The sequence below is a fragment of the Rhamphochromis longiceps genome, linkage group LG5 (genome assembly GCF_057381845.1).
Source record: "Rhamphochromis longiceps isolate RC_006_pf linkage group LG5, R_longiceps_female_GT1.1, whole genome shotgun sequence".
Taxonomy (NCBI): Eukaryota; Metazoa; Chordata; class Actinopteri; order Cichliformes; family Cichlidae; genus Rhamphochromis; species Rhamphochromis longiceps.
In genome coordinates, this window is record NC_140561.1 from 24,664,749 (window position 1) to 24,684,338 (window position 19,590).

The 19,590-nt window shown below is 44.1% G+C and overlaps 1 protein-coding gene across 3 annotated transcripts in view; it reads right to left on the minus strand.

The window, feature by feature from the left end:
* Positions 1 to 1,744: 1,744 nt before the first annotated feature.
* The window catches only part of pax7a (paired box 7a), a 43,648-nt gene continuing 25,802 nt past the window's right edge, over positions 1,745 to 19,590 (minus strand). For all 3 annotated transcript variants that reach the window (XM_085406791.1, XM_085406790.1, XM_085406789.1), the window contains 4 exons: positions 17,174 to 17,339; positions 16,506 to 16,702; positions 5,512 to 5,761; positions 1,745 to 4,347 (listed from right to left, as the gene is read on the minus strand). In XM_085406791.1, coding sequence (XP_085262917.1) covers positions 4,232 to 4,347; positions 5,512 to 5,761; positions 16,506 to 16,702; positions 17,174 to 17,339 — 729 coding nt within the window. In that variant the 3' untranslated portion in view covers positions 1,745 to 4,231. The remainder of the gene's footprint in view (positions 4,348 to 5,511; positions 5,762 to 16,505; positions 16,703 to 17,173; positions 17,340 to 19,590) is intronic.

Below are 19,590 nucleotides of genomic sequence, written 5' to 3' on the forward strand. Positions count from 1 at the left end.
GGACAACCAGAACACAAACTTTTAGAGGAATATATGAAGGATGACACGCAGCAGGCAAAGAGCCACAATGCATATTTGATATGTTCAGAGGATCCATTGAAAGCCCCCCAGTCTCCTCAGAATGACCTCATATCAAAAACTTGCTTTGAAATCGATTAACTAATTGACCTGCCTCATTGGCATGCTAATCCAGCACCCAAGAACACTATTTTTCCCCCCCACAATATATGTTTTGTAATTAGATATTCAAGAGAATTAACATTTGCATCAAATTTAACTGAGCCTTGATGATATAACGTGGCGATAACGCTGCATTTCAGTGCTGATTTGAATCTGTGAAGGGAATCCTAAACGTTATGTATCAGTTTATACTCACTGAGTATGAAAATATGAAATAGGAATGATAGGTACCCCTTGATAACACAAGCAGTACTGACTTCATTTAGCTTCAGATTTATCTGCTAATACAATTTGATGGTGATGATGTTAATAATTTTGATTAGTGATGCCTTTAATTAGTTCACATTTAATTGCAAATAAAATGCAAAGTATTTGTTGTCAATTTGTGGCGTACAGAAAGTAAATATACATCTCTCACGGTGCATCTTGGCATGATTTACTAGTTTAGACAAGACTATGTACGAAGATTTTCTTGCTGCGGCGACTGCACACATATCCAGCATGTTTGAGATTTGTTAAATGAATGAATGAACGTACCTAAGGCGGGTTTGACATACCTCCAGCAGTGCCTGATGGCTACAAGTGAATGAGCTCCACTGTTTTGACGTGTAATATAAAGCACAGCGGATGCTTCCACACTACACCGGTTAGTTCCCCTACATTCACACCATACCGCAGAGATTTGCAGACTGCATTCCCCGGCAAGCGGAGGGAGAGGCGAGCGCTGCTGGTCAGCGGGTAGAATGAATTACTTCCTACAGCTGCAGCTAGACACACTTTCAGTCTGCGTCTCCTCGTCTGGGACATTTGAGCTCTCATCACTCTCTAATCATATCGCTGGAACAGTCACTGGTGACCCCCGCAAATGTGCTTGAACTTACATGCTCAGACTACAAGCATGCGGTTAGGGCTGATTTAAGATTTTGCAGATGCACACAGATTTACACCAGGCCTGTAATTAATCTGTCTGAAATATATTTTCCATCAATTTATTTTTATTTTATTAGCCCTTTTAAATCTTAGAAAATACTAAAAAGGCTTGCCACAATTTCCAAGAGCCCAAGGTCACAATTTAAATGGCTTGTCTTACCTAATCAAAGTCAGTCAGTCAGTCCAAAATTATATAAATGGGAGAAAGGCTGGAAAAACCAGATAGTTGATTGGCTGGATAAAATGGTTATTGTCTATACTGAATATGTATGTACATATGTAGTACATGTAAAAACTGAAAGAAGCAATGGATAAATAAAAAGGCTCATTACTGACTCGTCTCATAATAAACGTTAAAATAACCTGCACAGGACAGAAATAAGAGACAAAAGGCTCAACTCTGTTTTGGATCTTTAATTGATAACAGTTACGCCAGTGTTACAGTAAACACACCAACAGGCTGAAGGTAGTAAATACCAATACAAGTTTCCCACTACTCTAATACTTCATACAGCAGAATAAATTATACCATGATAATATACACACATGCGGAACAGAAAAAGGAGTAAAGCAAAGCACAGATGTCAAAAAGCAACTAAACAGGTTAAGGGTCAAACAGACGGGAGGAGGAAGGGGGAGGGCTGGGAGGGAAGGAGTTGTATGCCTTAAATACCCGAATGTTTATTGATGCGAGTGTTAGAAATGGGTTTGATACACTAAAGACAATTCTAAAACTCTTCCTTTTTAAAATATACACATGAGTGAGGCGTCTAAGTGAAGCAGTTGGAGCAGCAACTGCTGCGGTTCAGTGCGGAGTCAGCATTACTTTGACGTTTTCTCCTGAAGTCTTATTGGTCCACAAATCCAACAAATTCCCAGAGTAGAAAGCCTGTTGTCTCTGGCATTATTATCATCATCATCATTATCATCATCATCACGCTGGTCCATTGGCAGAGTCACACACCGAAGGCTCAGGTGTGTTAGGTCCTTGGTCCAGTGATAGCTTTTATACTCAGTCTGTAAAACAGGCGGTCAAAAACACCCTGAAGATGTTTAATTCAGCCAACTTTTAAATATACAGCGGTCCTGTGGTTCAGGGGGAGTCTGTCTGTGACACCAAGCTTTCATTTTCCTTCAAGCTCAGTTTTACCCTCTTAAATGTCATTTTAATTGGAACATTTTCAGTGGAATTTATATTTTACTAATTTATACAAATCAATTCTTACCTGGGTCAGAAAAAAAAACAGACTCAAAACTTTTGGTTGAAACAAGTAAACCAATTAAATACATTAAAAAGGAAACAGAAAAAGAAAACCAAAACATTTCCTTCCACAGATCCCTTGCTTACCTACCACTCAACATAGTGTTGTTTTAGTATAAAACATACTCTTTATAAAGAAACGATACACAATCTGCTCCAGCTACTGTACATTTTTTCAGATTTTAAAGGCGACGAAGGACCAGATCCTTTCTTGAGCATTAACTGTCATAATAATCACACTGATGTCAATGAAAAATATCACATTCATCTCAAGGGAACAGCTGGTCCTGGATCAAGTCAACAACGCGTGCTACACAAATGTCTCATATCCACTATTATTAAACTTTTTTTTTCGTCTTTTTTGTACATTTGGGTGAGTATGTGAAAGTGGAGGATTAGACGTGGCTCTGGTCCAAACCAGAGAAGGGGGCCAATCAGCGGAGTTACCTGTGCCCTTTCACAACTGACTGGATTATATGATTTTCCAGAGTGCATGTGAATGGCACAGCTTGTCTACTTTTTAATCTCATAACAGAGAATGCTGGAATGCCTATAGTATGTTGGAGATGGAGGCTGAGGAATGTTCTGAAGGAATTTAGTCGAAAGGTGGAAAGCCAACACAGTGTGCATTTACAAAATGTGCTAATTATGCTATAAAAAAAACTGAAATACTGGCTAGTGATGAGAAGGGTCACTGTGAATTAGCTTTGACATTATATTCGTGTGATTTAATCTGCTTCACACTGTTTAAGTCACACAGGATTCCCTGGCAGATGGGATTTGGGAGGAATGGGGAGGTGTGTGTGTGTGTGTGTGTGTGTGTGTGTGTGTGTGTGTGTGTGTGTGTGTGTGTGTGTGTGTGTGTGTGTTCGTATGAGGGGGTGGTTGAGCTTGGCAAGGTCCATATTTCAAAATACATTAATTTCCCCAATCCTGTTTTTGCAAACAATGCCCTCCTCCCTATGGACCACCACTAAGGATGGGATGGAGGTTACAAGGGGAAAGCTATTGGCCGCCAAAACGCTGCTTTAATTCCCTGCAGAATCCAGCCAGCCAGACTTCCCACAGTATGGCCAAGTTCTTTAGGAATGTCAAGACGAATATGAAAGTGGGAAGGTCAAATCGCTCACGAATATTTGAGCTCAGGGAACAGGCAGAGGAACAGCAGCTTGGAAAACAATCATCCTCGTTTGTGTGACTGTGTGTCGACACGCAAACATGCATCGCTCCCAGATCATCTCAGTCATTCTCTGTGTTTTACACACCGACATCTAACGGAGAAAAGAGATACGAATGGAATCAAAGAACAACAGAAATCACATTAACCATAATCATATAACAGCAACAATAGTCTTAACAATATCAAAAAAGAACAAGAAGAAGAGTCGTTCAAATGATATTGGCTTTGTTAACTACTATGAACAGCAAGGTCAAAAGTACATGTTGTTGATGGCTCTAAATGTGTGCTGGACTGCAGCCATGAAAAGGAGGAATCTGGGCCAATGAAGTTGACCATCCTTTGGTCATCTGGGGGTCCTTTTTGGCCCACTGAGTAAAACAAACAGGTCTGAGGCTGGGACATGAGTACAAGGAGCGGGCAATTATGCCCAAAGGGTGGGGAGAAAGGGTGCAGAGCCGCCTGGTGGTGTGAAAAGTTTAGCTCCATTCCCAAAAAGGGACTTTTCACTCTCTCACAAGCGTCACTTTCTCTGGTACAGAGTGAGGGCGCGCGTCTGTTCACTGATGTCATGGCCGAGCTGCAGATAGACGAGCTGGAGTTGCAGTCCAGACTTGATGGAGCATGGAGGAGGGTGGCAGAGGGCGAAATAGAGAGAGGTGCAGGGTTTGTCCCGAGTGGCTTCAGTAAGCCTGTCCCGTCTCCACCTGCAGCAGCCCCAGTACTGCCGAGTGGTCTCCAAGCTTCATCCTCCTCTGGGTGGACAAGCTCACATTTTTAGCCAGGTAGTCTACAGCAGCTATACACACAGACAAACAAACAAAAGAACACAGAAAGGAAAAACAAACAAACGTTAGACAGGTGGTAGATTCCTGGGACATATGTCCTATTCACTCTCATTTCATTCCTCTGATTAAGGCTGAAACAAGTTGTGGCAGAAGAGAATGAGTCAAATGAAAAACAATTCACACAGAGAGAGTGAAAGATAAAAACCCCTCCCCTGTCCCTTGTCTGAGGTTGGCATGCTGCTGGCACAGAGCATGTGCATCCTGGTAAAGTCTCCATGCTGTCACTCAGACAGTTCCCCGTGTGTGTTCTGTGTGCCAGTCTTCATTACACTTGGCATCTCTGATTTCATGCCCTCCACACTCCACATGGCCGATCATTTTCATCCTCAGACAGCAGCTCCTCTCCTCTCTCTTCCATTCATTACCCATCCACTGTGCTCAATCACCATCTTAATTAACCTCACATCAGCTCACATCCGCACTGCCATCAGTTTCTTGCTGCTGACAAAAACACTGGTGCGCACACATAAAAACGTGACAGATTGGCACGCGCTCGCCCGCACTCACGCATAACACAAACACATTTCGGAAAAGAAAATCACCAGATGCACAAAAGCATCAGATCACCACCAGAACCTGAAAATAAATACAAACAAATGTCAGCTAGCCAATGCTGCATTGGTTTGTTCAGGAAGTGGGCTTCATTTTACCTCTTGTGAATGGCTGTGACAGCATCAGTCAATTATGCTAATCTAATAAAGCAAACTCTTTCCTGCCCTGAGGGTGTGTGCATGTGTGATCAAAATAGGAGAAAGAGGGAAAGAGAGGTGGGCAAGAGGACACTGTGGCCCCTGAGGGTGTGCCGTTCTTTGAAGTGGCCCTCTTCTCTTTCCCATCCAAGTGGAGTGGGGTGTGACTAAGGCAGCTCTGTAAATGGATGGTTGTGGTGTGGAGGTGGTGGTGGGGTCTTTATCAAGAGCACGTGTCTGCCTCCACCGACTAGGGTGCAAAGGTCAGGAGGCTCTCCTGCCTGGGAACTGGGCATCACTTCATAGGCTTTTTAAATTTAGTCAGCTTAAGAGGGGGTCGGAGAAGAACGACCAGCTTTTGTCACAAAAACATGAAAGTATTTGCTTATGCAACAACAACAGTATACACATAAAGGGTCTACTTACTCTGGCCATACTGGCTATACTGGTAGCCTGCAGTGACGGGGTCCACACTGTAGCTGGTGGCGCTGTATGTAGGAGGGCAGTATGACTGCGAGGAAGCCAGGCTGTCCACACTCTTGATGGTGTCAGAGCGCTGGCTGCAGCTGGCTGAGATGGGGTTGGAGCTCTCCAGGCTGCTGTGCAGGGGGGAAATGGAAAAGTCGTGCTGGGGCTGGGAGGGTACAGCACTAGGGTTACTCAGGATACTCATCACCTGGAGGGGAGGGGGGGGGGGGAAAAGGATGTTAGAAACTTGGAAAATTGAGGGTTGAGGGTTAGGAAAATTGACAGAGTTGAGGGAAAGTACTTTTTTTTTTGCAAGTATAGTGCCATCCCAGCACTTCACGGTAAAGATGCCAATAGAAATACACCATTTCAACTTTGAAATAGGAAAGGGGAGAAACTTCCCCATCTTTTTTTAAAGAGCAGAGGGGAGGGAGGATACCAGGAGGGTGATGAGGTTAAAAAAAGGAGAAAGGGAACAAGAGACACAGTTTCCATTAGCTGGCGCTGCCAGTAAGTGTTCTGCTGTGGGACAGACGGGTCCCAGGGTGATAATAGACCCACCATCCTTGCCAGACAGCCCCTGTCCCGGAGCCTGAGGCCCGAGCCCGAGCCTACAGCACAACAAGCACCAAGGGAGTCCCTAATCCCTCGCCCCTAGCCTACCCATCTCATGAATAGTAATGGGGTTGGAACTGGTAAACGATCCCCTCAGATCCCCACACAAAGTAGGCTCCACAAACCATACTGAGCGGGCCGCTGATAGTGCAGGTTGAGGCTTGCCTGAATATTACAGTGTGTATATTATTCACAGTGCATAAAGGCTTCCAATTCAATATTCTAGATTAATGTAATAGCATGTGACATTCGTCAGAAGAAGGCCTCACAATATGTTAAAATGTAAGAGATTACTTCTGGTGCTCCTCTAGTCTGAAGCACAGTGGCCCAGAACGCTGTGAAAAATTTTGTTTTCGCATGCTGTGAGTTTCGTTAAGTGAAAAAGCCTAAGTGTAGAGTGTGCGTGTGTGGTAAAAAAAAAAAAAAAGCAATTGTCCCACACATGCTTCCCTCCTATAGCAGCGAAGCCTTCCTTTCAACATCAGGTTCATGTTAAGTTTTGCTATGCTGCACTGGCCTTTGGCCCCTTGGCTGCTAAACCAATTAGCCCATCATAGAGGTGGTTACACAGGGGTGATACAGAGGCAGACATATGTTTGCATGCATGCACAAACGGACGCATGCATACACATTTGTAGCAACCACACACCCAACGCAGGAGCTAGCCAAAACAGTCCACAAATGATGCTGCACGCCAGGATTATCCCTCAGAGGGAAAATTAACTATATTCTGCAAATTAATCATATCTTTAGAAAGGGGCCTCCCTAGAAATACGAAACACTCGAAGCACATTAGAAACATAAAGGCTGGTTAGTCATTTCCACATGTTAATTCTATCAGTAAGGAAACCCCCACCGTCCCCTCCACATCTGCGAACAAAGCATGTGACATGTATCCATAAGAGGGAGATTCATAGCCCTCTTCATGCTGGACACATGTGATGCTCCCTCCCATATGGAGATGAAGTGCACAATGTGAGGAAGATGAAGGGTTATGTTTGGATGGGTTCCTTAAAGTAAAAGAAAAAAAAAGGGAGCTAGTAAAATGTCCTGAGAGAGACAGCTGGAGGGCATGAGCCCATTTTAGTTATTGGTTAATTGAAGCTTGATTACATTGCTTCCTTATGAAATAGGACAGCCAACAACTGGCTCTATTATTATTCACGCTCATAAAAGCTCTTCAAAAGGAAATGACTTCTTATCGCGACACGTTGCGGCATTGCTATTTTAGCAGGATATTTTAGATGGGTCGGCCACTTTAGAGGCTGACAAGTGTTGGCATCTGTGAGGATCTCAAGCACAGTTTTCAGTTATAATTTAAGTGTTCTTAGTGGGGAAAGGTATGTTCAGAGTGGCTTCTTCCACCCACACCTACAGCATTTTATGTGACACACGGTTCAGTTTTAATTGGTGGGTTTTGCTACTTTGATGTTCCCATAAAGTTTTTTCCCCCCTAAGTGTTCAAGTGTTAAACGATACTTTGTCACATAAACTCGTAAATGCCATTTGTGGCTGGATACATTGACATATTTCTGTTTCTGTGTGGCTCGTGAAACAGCCTCTGCAGATATTAAGTTCTAGCCAATGAATGAACTCTAAGAAAGCGGGGGGATCTGCTTTTTGTCTTGAATTAAAAAAACAAAAAAAAAAAGGCAGGAAGCTGATGGTTGTCACTAAACACGTGGGCGTATTAATAAAGAGTTGAAAAGGACTTTGGATTCCTGTCAAATTTTAGAGTTGAGGAAAGGCCATTATATTTATCATCCATACATACAGCATGCTCTTGCAGGGCAGAGTTTCTCCCTGTTTCTCTGCACCCGCCTCCCCCCCCCCCCCCCCCCCCCCCAACTCCCTGTTTCGCCTCGCATACGGCGTCCTCAGCAGCCCAGAGTTCGTTTGTTGTTTAATGTTGTGTGAGTGCTGGTTTGGGAGATAATGTGAGCCAGGACCCAGTTTAAAGGACAATGCTCCAGGGCGTTCCCTGCCTCTTGCGCACAACACCCCTCCCTTCACACCCGCCCCCCTCCTTTTCTGCTCTCTCTCTACAGATAGATTACTTTATAAATAATAATAAAAAAGTAATTAATTCTCTCAACTTCTGAGCCCTCCAGCCTGTGGCAAAGTGAGTGCGGGAAGTGTAAATGGATACAATGTGCATCCTTTCAGATAAATAAATAGCACACTTGAGACAAAAAGAGGCCCTTTCAAACCCCCCTCCCCTCCCCTAATTTCTTCAACAGCCAAATTACATTTTTTTGTAACATTTTTTTGTTTGCGCGAATGTTTGACGAGTTGTTCTTTGTTGGATTTCACTCTGGAATAAAACAACGTGACAGAGACGGAGCTGAAACACTGCAAGTGATACAAGAAAAAAACACAATGAGAGAAAAGAAACACAGTAAAGAAAGAGAATGGGAATGTGCCGGAAGAGCTGAGTTTTCTTTCAGCCATTATAATCATTACGAGATCATAAAAGTCAACATTATTCCACTTCGACTATTTAATTTTTTACATTGTGTTAGGCAGTGAAATGGAGCTCATTCGTGTCTCCTTATAGGAGCAGTCGTCCCTGCTGCACCTGATAATAAGAAGAATGCACCCTTGCACTGGATTAAAACAACACCAATTCACAAGTGTAAAGTGAGGAAATGGAGTGCTGAGAATATGATAGCCTATAGAAAGAAGGCGAGGGGGGCAGCAGAGAGAGTGATATAGCGAGAGGAGAGTGGAGGCTTTGGGAAGTACAAAGACTCCTGTAGGACTGCACTGGCCTGAGGGCTAGCCTGCCTGGAGAGCTGATAGGAGCCCCTTCTGTTCCATTCCCAGCGCCAGCGCCAACACACCCCGCTCCACAAATACTCTTAATCTGCGCAATACTGGATTAGTTCCTCTGTCACCGATACCTCCCCGTTCTGCCCAAATCAAAATGCCCCCAAGATGTACCTTTAAGTTAGGCAGAGGTCACTGGGGCAGACAGGGAAAAATGAGCACTCCAAATGTCTGTAAGTTATCTGAGTAGTGCAGAATAACATTGTGCACCTTAGCAGATCTGCCTGGCTGATACTCGCTCCAGCAAAGAACGATTAAAGATCCACAGTGATGACACTGAATTTCAGATCAATATTTGAAGGCCAGTCCTCGGGGTGTGATTACAGGAAGAGAATAGTGTTTATTTCTGTAGCCCAGAAGTCTGGAAAGTGTCTGACTTTGGAAACAGTCAAAATATGAAATAAAACCTTAACTATATAGAAATGTGTGTATTTAATACATAGAAAGACACAAAGAACAGACAGACTTCTTATGTTAGGTCATTAAATGTTACATGAAAACTTGATTTAAATCTTTTAAAATCCTAATCAAACACTTAACATGAAACCAAACAAAAAAAATGAAGGAAATAAATAACAAATGAAAATATCAGTGACTCCCCCCTCCAAGTCAGACGACTCCTGCTCACACAGCGTCCCGCCCTTCCCCCCATCCCTCACATGAGAAGGCCGGCCCAGCGGGCAGTAAGGCCCCTCATCTGAGCAGACAAAATGACTATTTAAAAATAACAGTGATTGCATAAATTGAATTAAAGCGTTTTGGTCACGGTGGAGGTGGCGCGAGGGGTGGTGTGGGGCCGCAGCAGAAAGCCAGGATGGTGGCAGGCAGCAGATGACGGGCTCAGGCCTGCATGCCACTGCGTTAATTGGCCGCGGCACATTCATAAAAACTGAAAAGTGTCTTCCACTAGTGCCACAGGATGAAGAGACAGAAGCAGAGTGAGAGGTAGAATGGTGGTGGTGGTGGGGGGGTTGGTGCTGGAGGGAGAGAAATGGGCCTTTGAAGAATGTAATGCAAATGGGGGGTTGTGGTGGGGTGCTAATTGTGTTCAATTAAGTGGCTGATTGGCACTGACAGAATGTGGGCATTGACATGTCAGGCACAGATGAGGACGATTAGCGGGCACTGGAACAAGCTGTCACTCCTCACAACATGTTAGCCATTCTGCGCCTGTGCGTCTCCCCTCTGCGCTCCATGAAGCTGTTCACACGTACCAAAGGAAGCTTAAATGAGCGGAAGTGGAATAAAATTCATATTTATTTTAAAGGCTAGACACGCTCCCTCTCTGTTACTGCAAATTTCCATTAAGCTAAATGCTCATAGCGGCCTTAGCGTTCCAGAAAGCACAGCTGCTCAAGTTGGAAAAAGGACCCCCACCCCACTCCCCTCTTAAACATCCCACAGCATAAGCTATAAACTTGGCCCCGCACTAACCAGAGGTTAATATACCGTCTATTGGGCTGCAATTGGAGAACGTGTGGGGAGCAATCCTCTATTCTCTGCTAGTGATATGCTTGAGTAACTATGGGATGGATTCAGCCACTGGGAACAAGAGAGGCCCCTTCTAAGCGGGCACACACATGCACACCGACTTCAGCTCGCCGCACCTTGCTCCAACGCCTCTTCTAAATTAAACGGCAGATTTTCTGATTCCAGGAGAGTGGTTTCAGCAAGGCAGGGCCTGGTGTGTGTGTGTGTGAGAGAAGCAAGAAGCAAGGCTGATCGAGGGAGAAAGGAGAAAAACGAAGAGGGAGGAAGAAGAAGAGGAGGGGGGAGGAGTGGGGGTTGTTTGCTGAAAACAGCAGGGGCCAGGTCTAGTGAAAAATGTCAGGTCAAATTGTTCTTGACAGTGTTAATATCTGCACCTCATAGCCATAATTACATGTAAATAAATAGTGAAATAGCTCTCAGCTGGAGACTGGAAGGGGCGAGCTGCTGCATGAGACAACCAGCTGAGGACCCAACTACCTCCCATATTCTCATCTTATTGTCTGGATGTAGAAGGGAGTGAGAGACAGAGATGCACACGCAATGAAGCTTATTTTTAGTAAGTTTTTCCTTTTCTTTGCGATCCCCCCTTGTGAAAGCTGGAAGCACGGTATAAACTCTGCAAAGGGGTCACGAGAATGAGCCCACGACGATGAAGGTTAGAGGACAGAGAGAGAGAGTGAGAGAGAGCCAATAAACCAAAGAGGGACAGGGAGAAAGAAACAGAAAGAAGGACGGACAGAATGGGTGAGAGGGAAAAAAAAGTCAGCTAGTATTAATCACAGCCATGCACCTGTCAGAGTGGCATCTGGAACTAAAAGGAACCACATGCAGCTAGACAACATCCCAAACCTCTGGCTAGCGGGGCAGGTTCACAGCAAAGTAGCCTTCCTTCTTCTCAAGCCATCCCATGACCCCCTGAACCCTGACCCTTCACCCCGAAGAGACAGGTCACGCAGCATATGCCTCACAGACACTTCACCTGTGAAGCAGGCTGTTACTGCAGACATTATTACATTATGACTATTATTATCATTATGATGATACAAGTAACCTTCAAATTGTCTGTGTATGAGGAAGGAAATCCCCGCCAGATGAGCATGTGACACTGCGTACACCCGTGTGCAATAGCTATTTTAGATAGGATCGATATTTGTGCCTATACTTTCATAAAGGCAGTGCCGCTCTCCACCTTATAGGCATTTCAACTGCGTGGGACACACAGCATGTGAATCAGTCTCAGTCATTTTTCCTCCTTAAATCCCCATCTTCTAGGATTTACTGAAATTCATATTGGCTGCCTCTGCAAGATAAATGTAAATCACATTCCCTTATATTTACTATTTATCAGGATGCAGCAGCTCACTTTCAGCAGGAAATATCTCTCACCCGCACACAAACACCCTTGCATTTAAATAGCATTTTTATTGTCCGCCATAGCCTTTCATCTGGGCGTAGGGAGAAGAGCTGCCTCTCCAGGGGAGAGAGTTGGAGCAAGAGCGGAAGGTGGGGAGAGAGAAAGAGAGAGGGAGAGGGAGAGAGCAAAGCACTATTGGCAAGGCATCGCTGGATGACAAAAAGCCAAGCGGAGAGAAGGAAGGTTGGTAGGTGAAAAATAGATTATGAATACACCAAGCTCCAACCAAAGATATTTTGGAACGTAAGAGAAAATGGCAGCACATGGCTGCTCAAGAGACTGAAAGATGGAGAGAGCAACAAATGGCTCAGATAAACAGGGGCTAGAGAGCTAAAGCACTGTCTCTGCTGCAAGGGGGAAAAAAACGAGGTTTGCATGCATGCTGCAAAGGTGGCTCCTTATACAGCATTTTTTTTTGGTCACAAAGCATCAAGTTTAAGCTGAGCAAGAAAATTATTAGTCACGTCACACTCGTCTGCAAGCGGCGAAAACAAAAACAAGATGTATTGTCACAAAGCAGAAGGCCAGCGCACGCAGAGGTACGTCTTCGGTGTCGCAGACAGAAAATCTTTCCTCAGAGTTCAAAAGTGTTGCAAAACAACAGCAAACACTAATAATCTGTGCAGAAACAGTATAGCCAGTGGATATGATTTACAGTCCCTGGATTTTCTTGGCAACTGCCGACAGCAGGTCTCTTTTTTCTGAAAGCCTCTTACATCTTTTTTTATACTTGCCAAATTGAAACAGTATTTGTTTTAATGGGAGTTCTAATTAACCAGTATGTATTCCCCCACTTGCTCTGCGAGTGGCTGAGCTATGAATGCAGGCTATGTGCTCATCCCCTTTGATTTGTTGTCAGTGGAGCCTGCCAGCTGACACAGTGCCCGGTGAGAGGCTTAATGCCCAAGTTTTAATAATGTGGGGGACTACATGAATCTCCCCCTCTCATTGGTATTCAGGTGCAGAATGTCTTGTTAGAAGTCAGGGAGGGAGGCGGAATGAAGCCAGAGCTCCAGATTGTTCCGTACATTTTCCCCTCTCCATTTTTTTTTTTTTTGGCAACGGCAGAGCTTGCTTCTTAAAAATAATTCATCCCATTTTTAAAAGAAGCGTCTGCGCTAGCTAATGGAAGAGCAGCAGCACAGTTTGGAGTCTCCCCTGGCTTATCTCTCTCAGACAGTTGTGGGGAGTCGCTGGTGAGCATGGTGTCAGCGTGCGTGGTACGGTGCAGCGCCGCGCGGGCAGGCAGGCCTGGGGACACAGATCAAAGGGAGGCAGGGGTGAGAGCCGCTCTGCCTCTGATCCCATGTACGTGTGTGTGTGGAGGCCCGGCCCACTCACACAGCCCAAAGGCCCTCAAATACACACAGACACACATCCTTGTCATTCCAAAACACACAACACTTTCATAAAACTGCAAAACAGAAAAAAAAAGTTCCTCACAAAACTTTGTGAACTTCCTTCATCAAAACAGCAATAAAATCTCTATCCACCATACCTATCCAGCTCACAGACTTCCCACTTTCCCTATCACGTCTCCTTATCATAAGGACACCCTACAACAGAACCTGCATGCATTTCCCACTTTGATTCAACAAGAGAAATGCTTCCCGTTCCCCTTTTTCCCCCTCCTCCTCTATATTTCTAGAAATTCTGCCACTGAGCTCCTTTCGCTGGGCTTCAGCAAGTGCCGTTGTTTTCTTTCCTCTCCCAGCAGGTGTCCCTGTCATGCAATAATGAGGAATTCAGCCCAAATGGTTTCACGCAAATGCAATGGCCATGAATGCTGCTTCAAAGAATCATTTGAAAAGTATCTTGCAGCATCATATTACTGGGATTTGTTGAAAATGTGCTGCGTGCTTGAGAGATGATTGCCTGTTAAAGTGCACCTCTTCAGCTGAAAGAACGCCAATTTGCTCGTTTGTTTGTTTTTTACATGTGCAAAATTCATCGTGGCGATGAAAGGTCAAGAGGTCTACTTCAAATGGAATATTAAAAATGAAAAAAAGACCAGAGAGAAAAAGCAGGCGTCAAGCTTAAATCTTCAGGTAAGGATGGCTGAAATGCCTAACCTCGATGCCCTTGCCTGTACCTTTTTCCAACACCTGCTGTGCTGCTAAATGAAACAAGGCCAACAACAAAACACACTTCTGGTTTCATACCTATTGCCCAGCCATGCACAGCTTCACTCCCATGACCCCTAAATATACTGCCTCCCTCAACCAGCCAAACACGCTGTATATCCCACAATGACAGCAACCAGTTTGAGTGTGGATGGCTTTTCCACTGCCTGTAATGGGAAAATGTGTGCTGTCGGGATAGGTTATGGGATTGGGATGGACGCGAGCTCCTGTCGGGACTGCTGAACGCTGCAGGATTCCATTACAGACTTGGCACCTCGCCACCGCAGCCCATTTACTGCGAATCAGAGAATTTTTGTCAATCTTTACAGCAACCGCGAGGCCATCAATGCCAGGCACTTGAAGAAATAGCTTGCACATTCCAATGCACAAGCATATCTCGAGCAAACAGATGCCGTGTGTAACTTACAATATCATATTCTCATTTCCATCTCGATAGAGAGTCTCTTTGTGTTGATTTTTTTTTTCAATTACAGGAAAGGAGGAGAAAAAACAGGGGAATAAAAAAAAATAACACGAAAAATAAACAGCGAGGTGTGGAACACGTGCCGATAATTTCCAAAGATGAAACCCAGCCGTCGTTTGATTGAAATTCGGTTAAATGCAAGGAGAAGACAAAGCCCTCTCCGACTCTGAGATGTTAAAGTGGTTGTTTGTTCTGTGAATTTTCTGTGTCGTGAGTTTTCTGTGACGAGCTTGCGAAGTGAGAGGGGGGACAGATAGGAGCTGCCCAGCACAGCGGGATGCTGCACCAGGGAGTGAACTCTGATTCTGCTGTCAGTGGGAGCATTCATGTCCACGCTGAGAGACTGATAGGAATGCCACACATCATTCTTCAGTGTGGTGCAAACTACTGCGCAGCCAAAACATCCACACCATATACATATGGAAACTCCCCCACACATGAAAGCTGAAAACGCACACAGTTTAACTTCAAAAATAATGAAATAAATCTAAAAAAAAGGACAATAAACAAATAAAGTTTATTTTAGGTTGTTTTATACAAAGACTTTTGTCAAACCATGTCGATAGAGTAATTGAATACTGAAAATCCAGGCTGCACAGTTGCCCAAAGGCTCCTGTCCTAATCCTCACTATGACAGGAAATGTTTAATATCCCAACACATTCTGGAATGTCTACGAAGAGAGAAAGCGGCAGTGTACCCCACGCCAGTATTAGAGAGCCATTAATGAAAAAAAAAAAAAAGACTCCATGTTCCTGGTGTTTTTCTGCAGGTTTGCAGTGAGAGCATTAGCAGTTAAAGCCTCTGTGCCACGATTAACAATCAAACACGCTGTGAGCCTCCATGTTATCCTCCGTCGCTCCAGAAGGAGAGAAAATCTCTTTTTTGTCACAAAATCCTTAATTCTTTCTTCTCTGAAGAAAGAGGGTAATACCAAGAATGTTTCCAATCTGCTTTGAGAAATATTTGAAGAAAAAAAAAAGAAAAAAAAAAAACTCCCAATAAAACACGTGTGAACGACGGGGTAATTGTGGACAAATGCAGCATTGAAATTCATTTTCAACTCTTTACACACCATTTCAATCTTATTTTCTGCCTGTTAACCACATCTTGTTGGTGAGGGTGGGCAAGACTGGCCAGTATTGATGGGTAATTGTGTATAATTCACTCCGTACACACGATTTGCATCAATACAAATCATTTTTCATTCTCTGCTACTTAAAGCTCAACCCTTACCACAGAGTCCTATTTAAACGCTCATTAATGGAGGAGTCCAAAGAGGTTAAACATCTGAAATCCAGCAATTTAGAGAGAAGAAGGCAAACAAATGTGCACATATAGCCACGTGCTTTGAGATGGCAAAAGGAGAATGGGTGGGGATGGTCCTTTTTTATTTCAAAGGGAAACCCAAGGTGGTCCCCGTAATATTAAAAAAGGAGGTAAAGTGAGCAGCAAGGTGAACTTACAGGGAAGCATGTGCAACCCTGCTCAGAGATGCTTGTAAATCGCGTCGTAAAGACATGAACAAAATCACACATAGCACTGGAGTCCTCCAGCTGCAGACAATTACGTGAAGAAGATTATGGGTATACATTTATAAGCTTTAGCTAATTATTTCATCTGCATGTGTTCTCTCTCTGTGCTGTGCAGGATTTAGATGTCCCAGGAAAGTCGAAACCGCTGTTTGGAGCAGCTTGAGTACTTGCGGTGCTATCAAGATGAATTTTAATTTGTTGATGTTAATCCAATTGTTTTACAAATGTAGCAATTTAGAGTAGCTAAAATAAATCCAGGGCTTTGGAACATGAACATAAAAGCCCACACTGGCAGTTATTTTGCTGAACACGCTGTTTCTGAATTTTAATTTGCAGTCAAATACAATTACACATTCTGAAGTGTGAGAAGAGGAGGGGGAGGAGGGACTTTGGTACACTAAAGAGTGTGAACACCACCTATGTGGGAATATGCAGACAAGTGATGAAAGTTCAGTGGACTGACCTGCGGGGAGAGCCCGTTGCCAACGGGGTTCATGTGGTTGCTGGATGCTGAGGGGCTCATGAATGTGTCAGAGTAGCTGGAGAAGCTGTGGCGATTGGACGACAGACCGTAAGCAGAGCTGCTGTCAGCACTCAGACCTCCCTGATGCATGGAGGATGGAGGCAAGGGTTGGGGCCTGTGCAATGTACTGCTGCCCTCTGACATAAAAAACAACAACACATGAGCACAGGTGAGAACAAATCAGGGAAATTTCTTAAAATTTTCTTAAAATCTGGGCTGAGGCCCACCGGGAATCCTCACAGAGGCCTCACAGTTTGAGCTCAGTCAGTCATAAGTCACACATTAGGTGTCCTGCCAGTGTATTCTTTGGCACGTAGAAATGCAGCTTTACAAAGGAAAAGCGTAAAGGACAGAAATGACCTTTGCTCATAATACAACCCTTATTTTTGTCCCACTGTGACAAAGATGTGATTGTAAAGATAACTGCTCGCTGCATGGTTCTTATATGCTGCACATGATTCAGACATAATCTATGACACTATTACCACATAAAAATTTGGATGGCATACCACAAATAAGCAGGACTAATGCAATATTTACCTAAATTTGATTACACTCCGAGAACAGAACATAGAGTATATTTTGGCTGGATGCTGTGTCAACCTCACCCTGTGATAGTGTGGTGCTGGGGTAGCTGGACTCTGGTAGCTGGTATGTGGGTAAAGTTGGCATCCCCGTGGGTGGGAATCCTCCAGGAAGAAGGTGGTTGAAGGCAGCTAGCTGATTGGCCCCGGCCTGTTTGCGCCACCGAGCCCGCCTGTTGCTGAACCAGACCTGCGGGAATAAACCAGATATTGTAAAAGGCATGAATCCAAATGGCTCACAGGATTTGATTTGATTCATTTTCAGCTGTTGTTTTCAGCGTCGTCTGTTTTTAACGAGAGTCTGTTTAGACTCTCAGTGGAGTCTGCCGGCTCCTGCCACCTGCAATTAATCTGCTGGTTGGCGTGAGTGTTGTTGCTGGTGCTGTAGGAGCTCAGTAGTGTGGTCCCTGTCTTTCTTAAGTGGTTGAGGCTGTGATCTATGTAAACAGGCTGCCCTAAGTCCACTTCAGAAGGAAGGAGTCGTTTAAAGGTCAGAGGTAGGTCACTAAGCTCCGCATCACACACCTCGAGTATGTTTGCGAAGCTGCTGCATGCTTTGAGGGAGGCCCATTTTCCCCATTTCTGGAAGCACAGTTAACTTGTTCATAGCTATTGTTCTGTTTCAGTGTGGCTGTGTGGTTGTTTTTAAAGGGGAAAAAAAACAGGTTTTAACTTCAGAGTCGAAACGCGAAGTTCTAAGGCTACAAACAGCAAAAATGCTCGCAAAATGAGCAGCGCTACTGAAGCGCAGACAGACAATGTCACTTCCCTGAATGAAAGGGGGGGAAAAATTGGACCCTCTGGAACGGCAAAGATTTATACACTTTAAAAAGGCTTCTGCTTCAACAAAACATGAATATAATCAAGCCCTTTTGAAAAGATCCTGCAACCTGTTCCATTTAACCAAGACAAGGCCCGGGTTTCACTGTGTGCTAAGGGTTGAAGGACATTGATCTATGCCTCGCACAGGCAATTCATCAGAGTTTAATACACTGTCAGCGCAGTTCATCTACTGTTGTGTTTCAAACGGCCAGGGCTATTGTGAGAGCACATGAAAGAAGGGGACAAAAGCCCCTCCATACGCCACAGAGAACAGTGGACACAAAGAGGGGGCGTCCCTTTTAAACAGGTCTTAAAGAGGGACACTTTCAAGGGGACTTACACAGCGACATACTCACTGCTTTTTGGGGGCTGCCTCTTTTTGTACACACAAACATACATATAAACTTGTAGAGGCTACAAGGGATCTCAGCCCGTCGGAGATCTTAATTTGAATGTGCTTCTTTTCAAACACATTCACTGCCTCTGGTGTTTTTCTTTTCTTTTCTTTTCCTTTCTTTTATTTTGACTATTACTCAGTTTAGTAGCGAGTGCTTAGGAGAAAGAAAATAAGATGCAACAGGCGATGACTGTGTCGGTACTTGAGAAAAGGGCAAACCTCAATTATGCAGGTGGAAAACCAACAGGAAATCTTTATCTCAAGCCCGATTGCTCCTGAAGACTACGTCTGAATCCCTCAATCAGCTATTCCAAAACAAATGTGGTGTGTGTGGCTTTCGGGAAATTTCTGCTATTGGGATGTAGTGGAGCGTGGTCCAAAGTCTGAACTAAGCTCCAACTGGGCCAGACAAACAGCTGCCTAGGCTCAGGGGAGGAGGACACGGGGGGGTACACCCCTTCCTTCCACACACTCCCGTTCACCCCACCCCGCAGTGCCACTTCACCTCCGACCTCATCGACTCACCCCACTCGTCTTTTATGTTCACTTTAACTTCCTTCTCCCTTTGTCATCTGAGCTTAGGAAGGAGCTGTTCCATCATGGTAGCCACAAAAACGCTTAAAACACTGAAGTCACTTTTTGCTTTCACCATTTTCCTTTTTCACAGATACATATTCACAGCCTCCTATTGTTAACTTTGCCTATATATTTATATATTTTACTTCAAACTACTTTTTTTTTAATTAAACCTATTTTGTCCTAATTGTGAACATTTGTTGAAAACATCTGACATACAAAGTTTGTGCAAATTTAGTTTAGTGCAAATGTTCAGTTAAATAATTTAGTATATACATTTCATCTATCATGCTACTATGGAAAAGCTATTTCTGCGGCACAGGGGTCTGATCTCAATCATTTCTCATCTTGTTCCAGCTGCTGGAAAGTCTCACACAGAGAAAACTCTGGAATATCATCATGATTTATTGAAATCTGCAGTACTCTGAGAATTTCAACAGTGAAAGTTTTGCAGACTACCATACAGGCTGCAGCTCTGTCAACATGCACAAACAGTGGATGCAATGTTTAACATATTGGACGGAAGATGAGCATGCATCACAGACTGAATGGCTTTCTCCAGCAATCACTGGGCTCTTAGCACAGACTGGGATAAACATGTATTCAAGAGCCTGTACACTATCACACACATGCATACATTACTTGC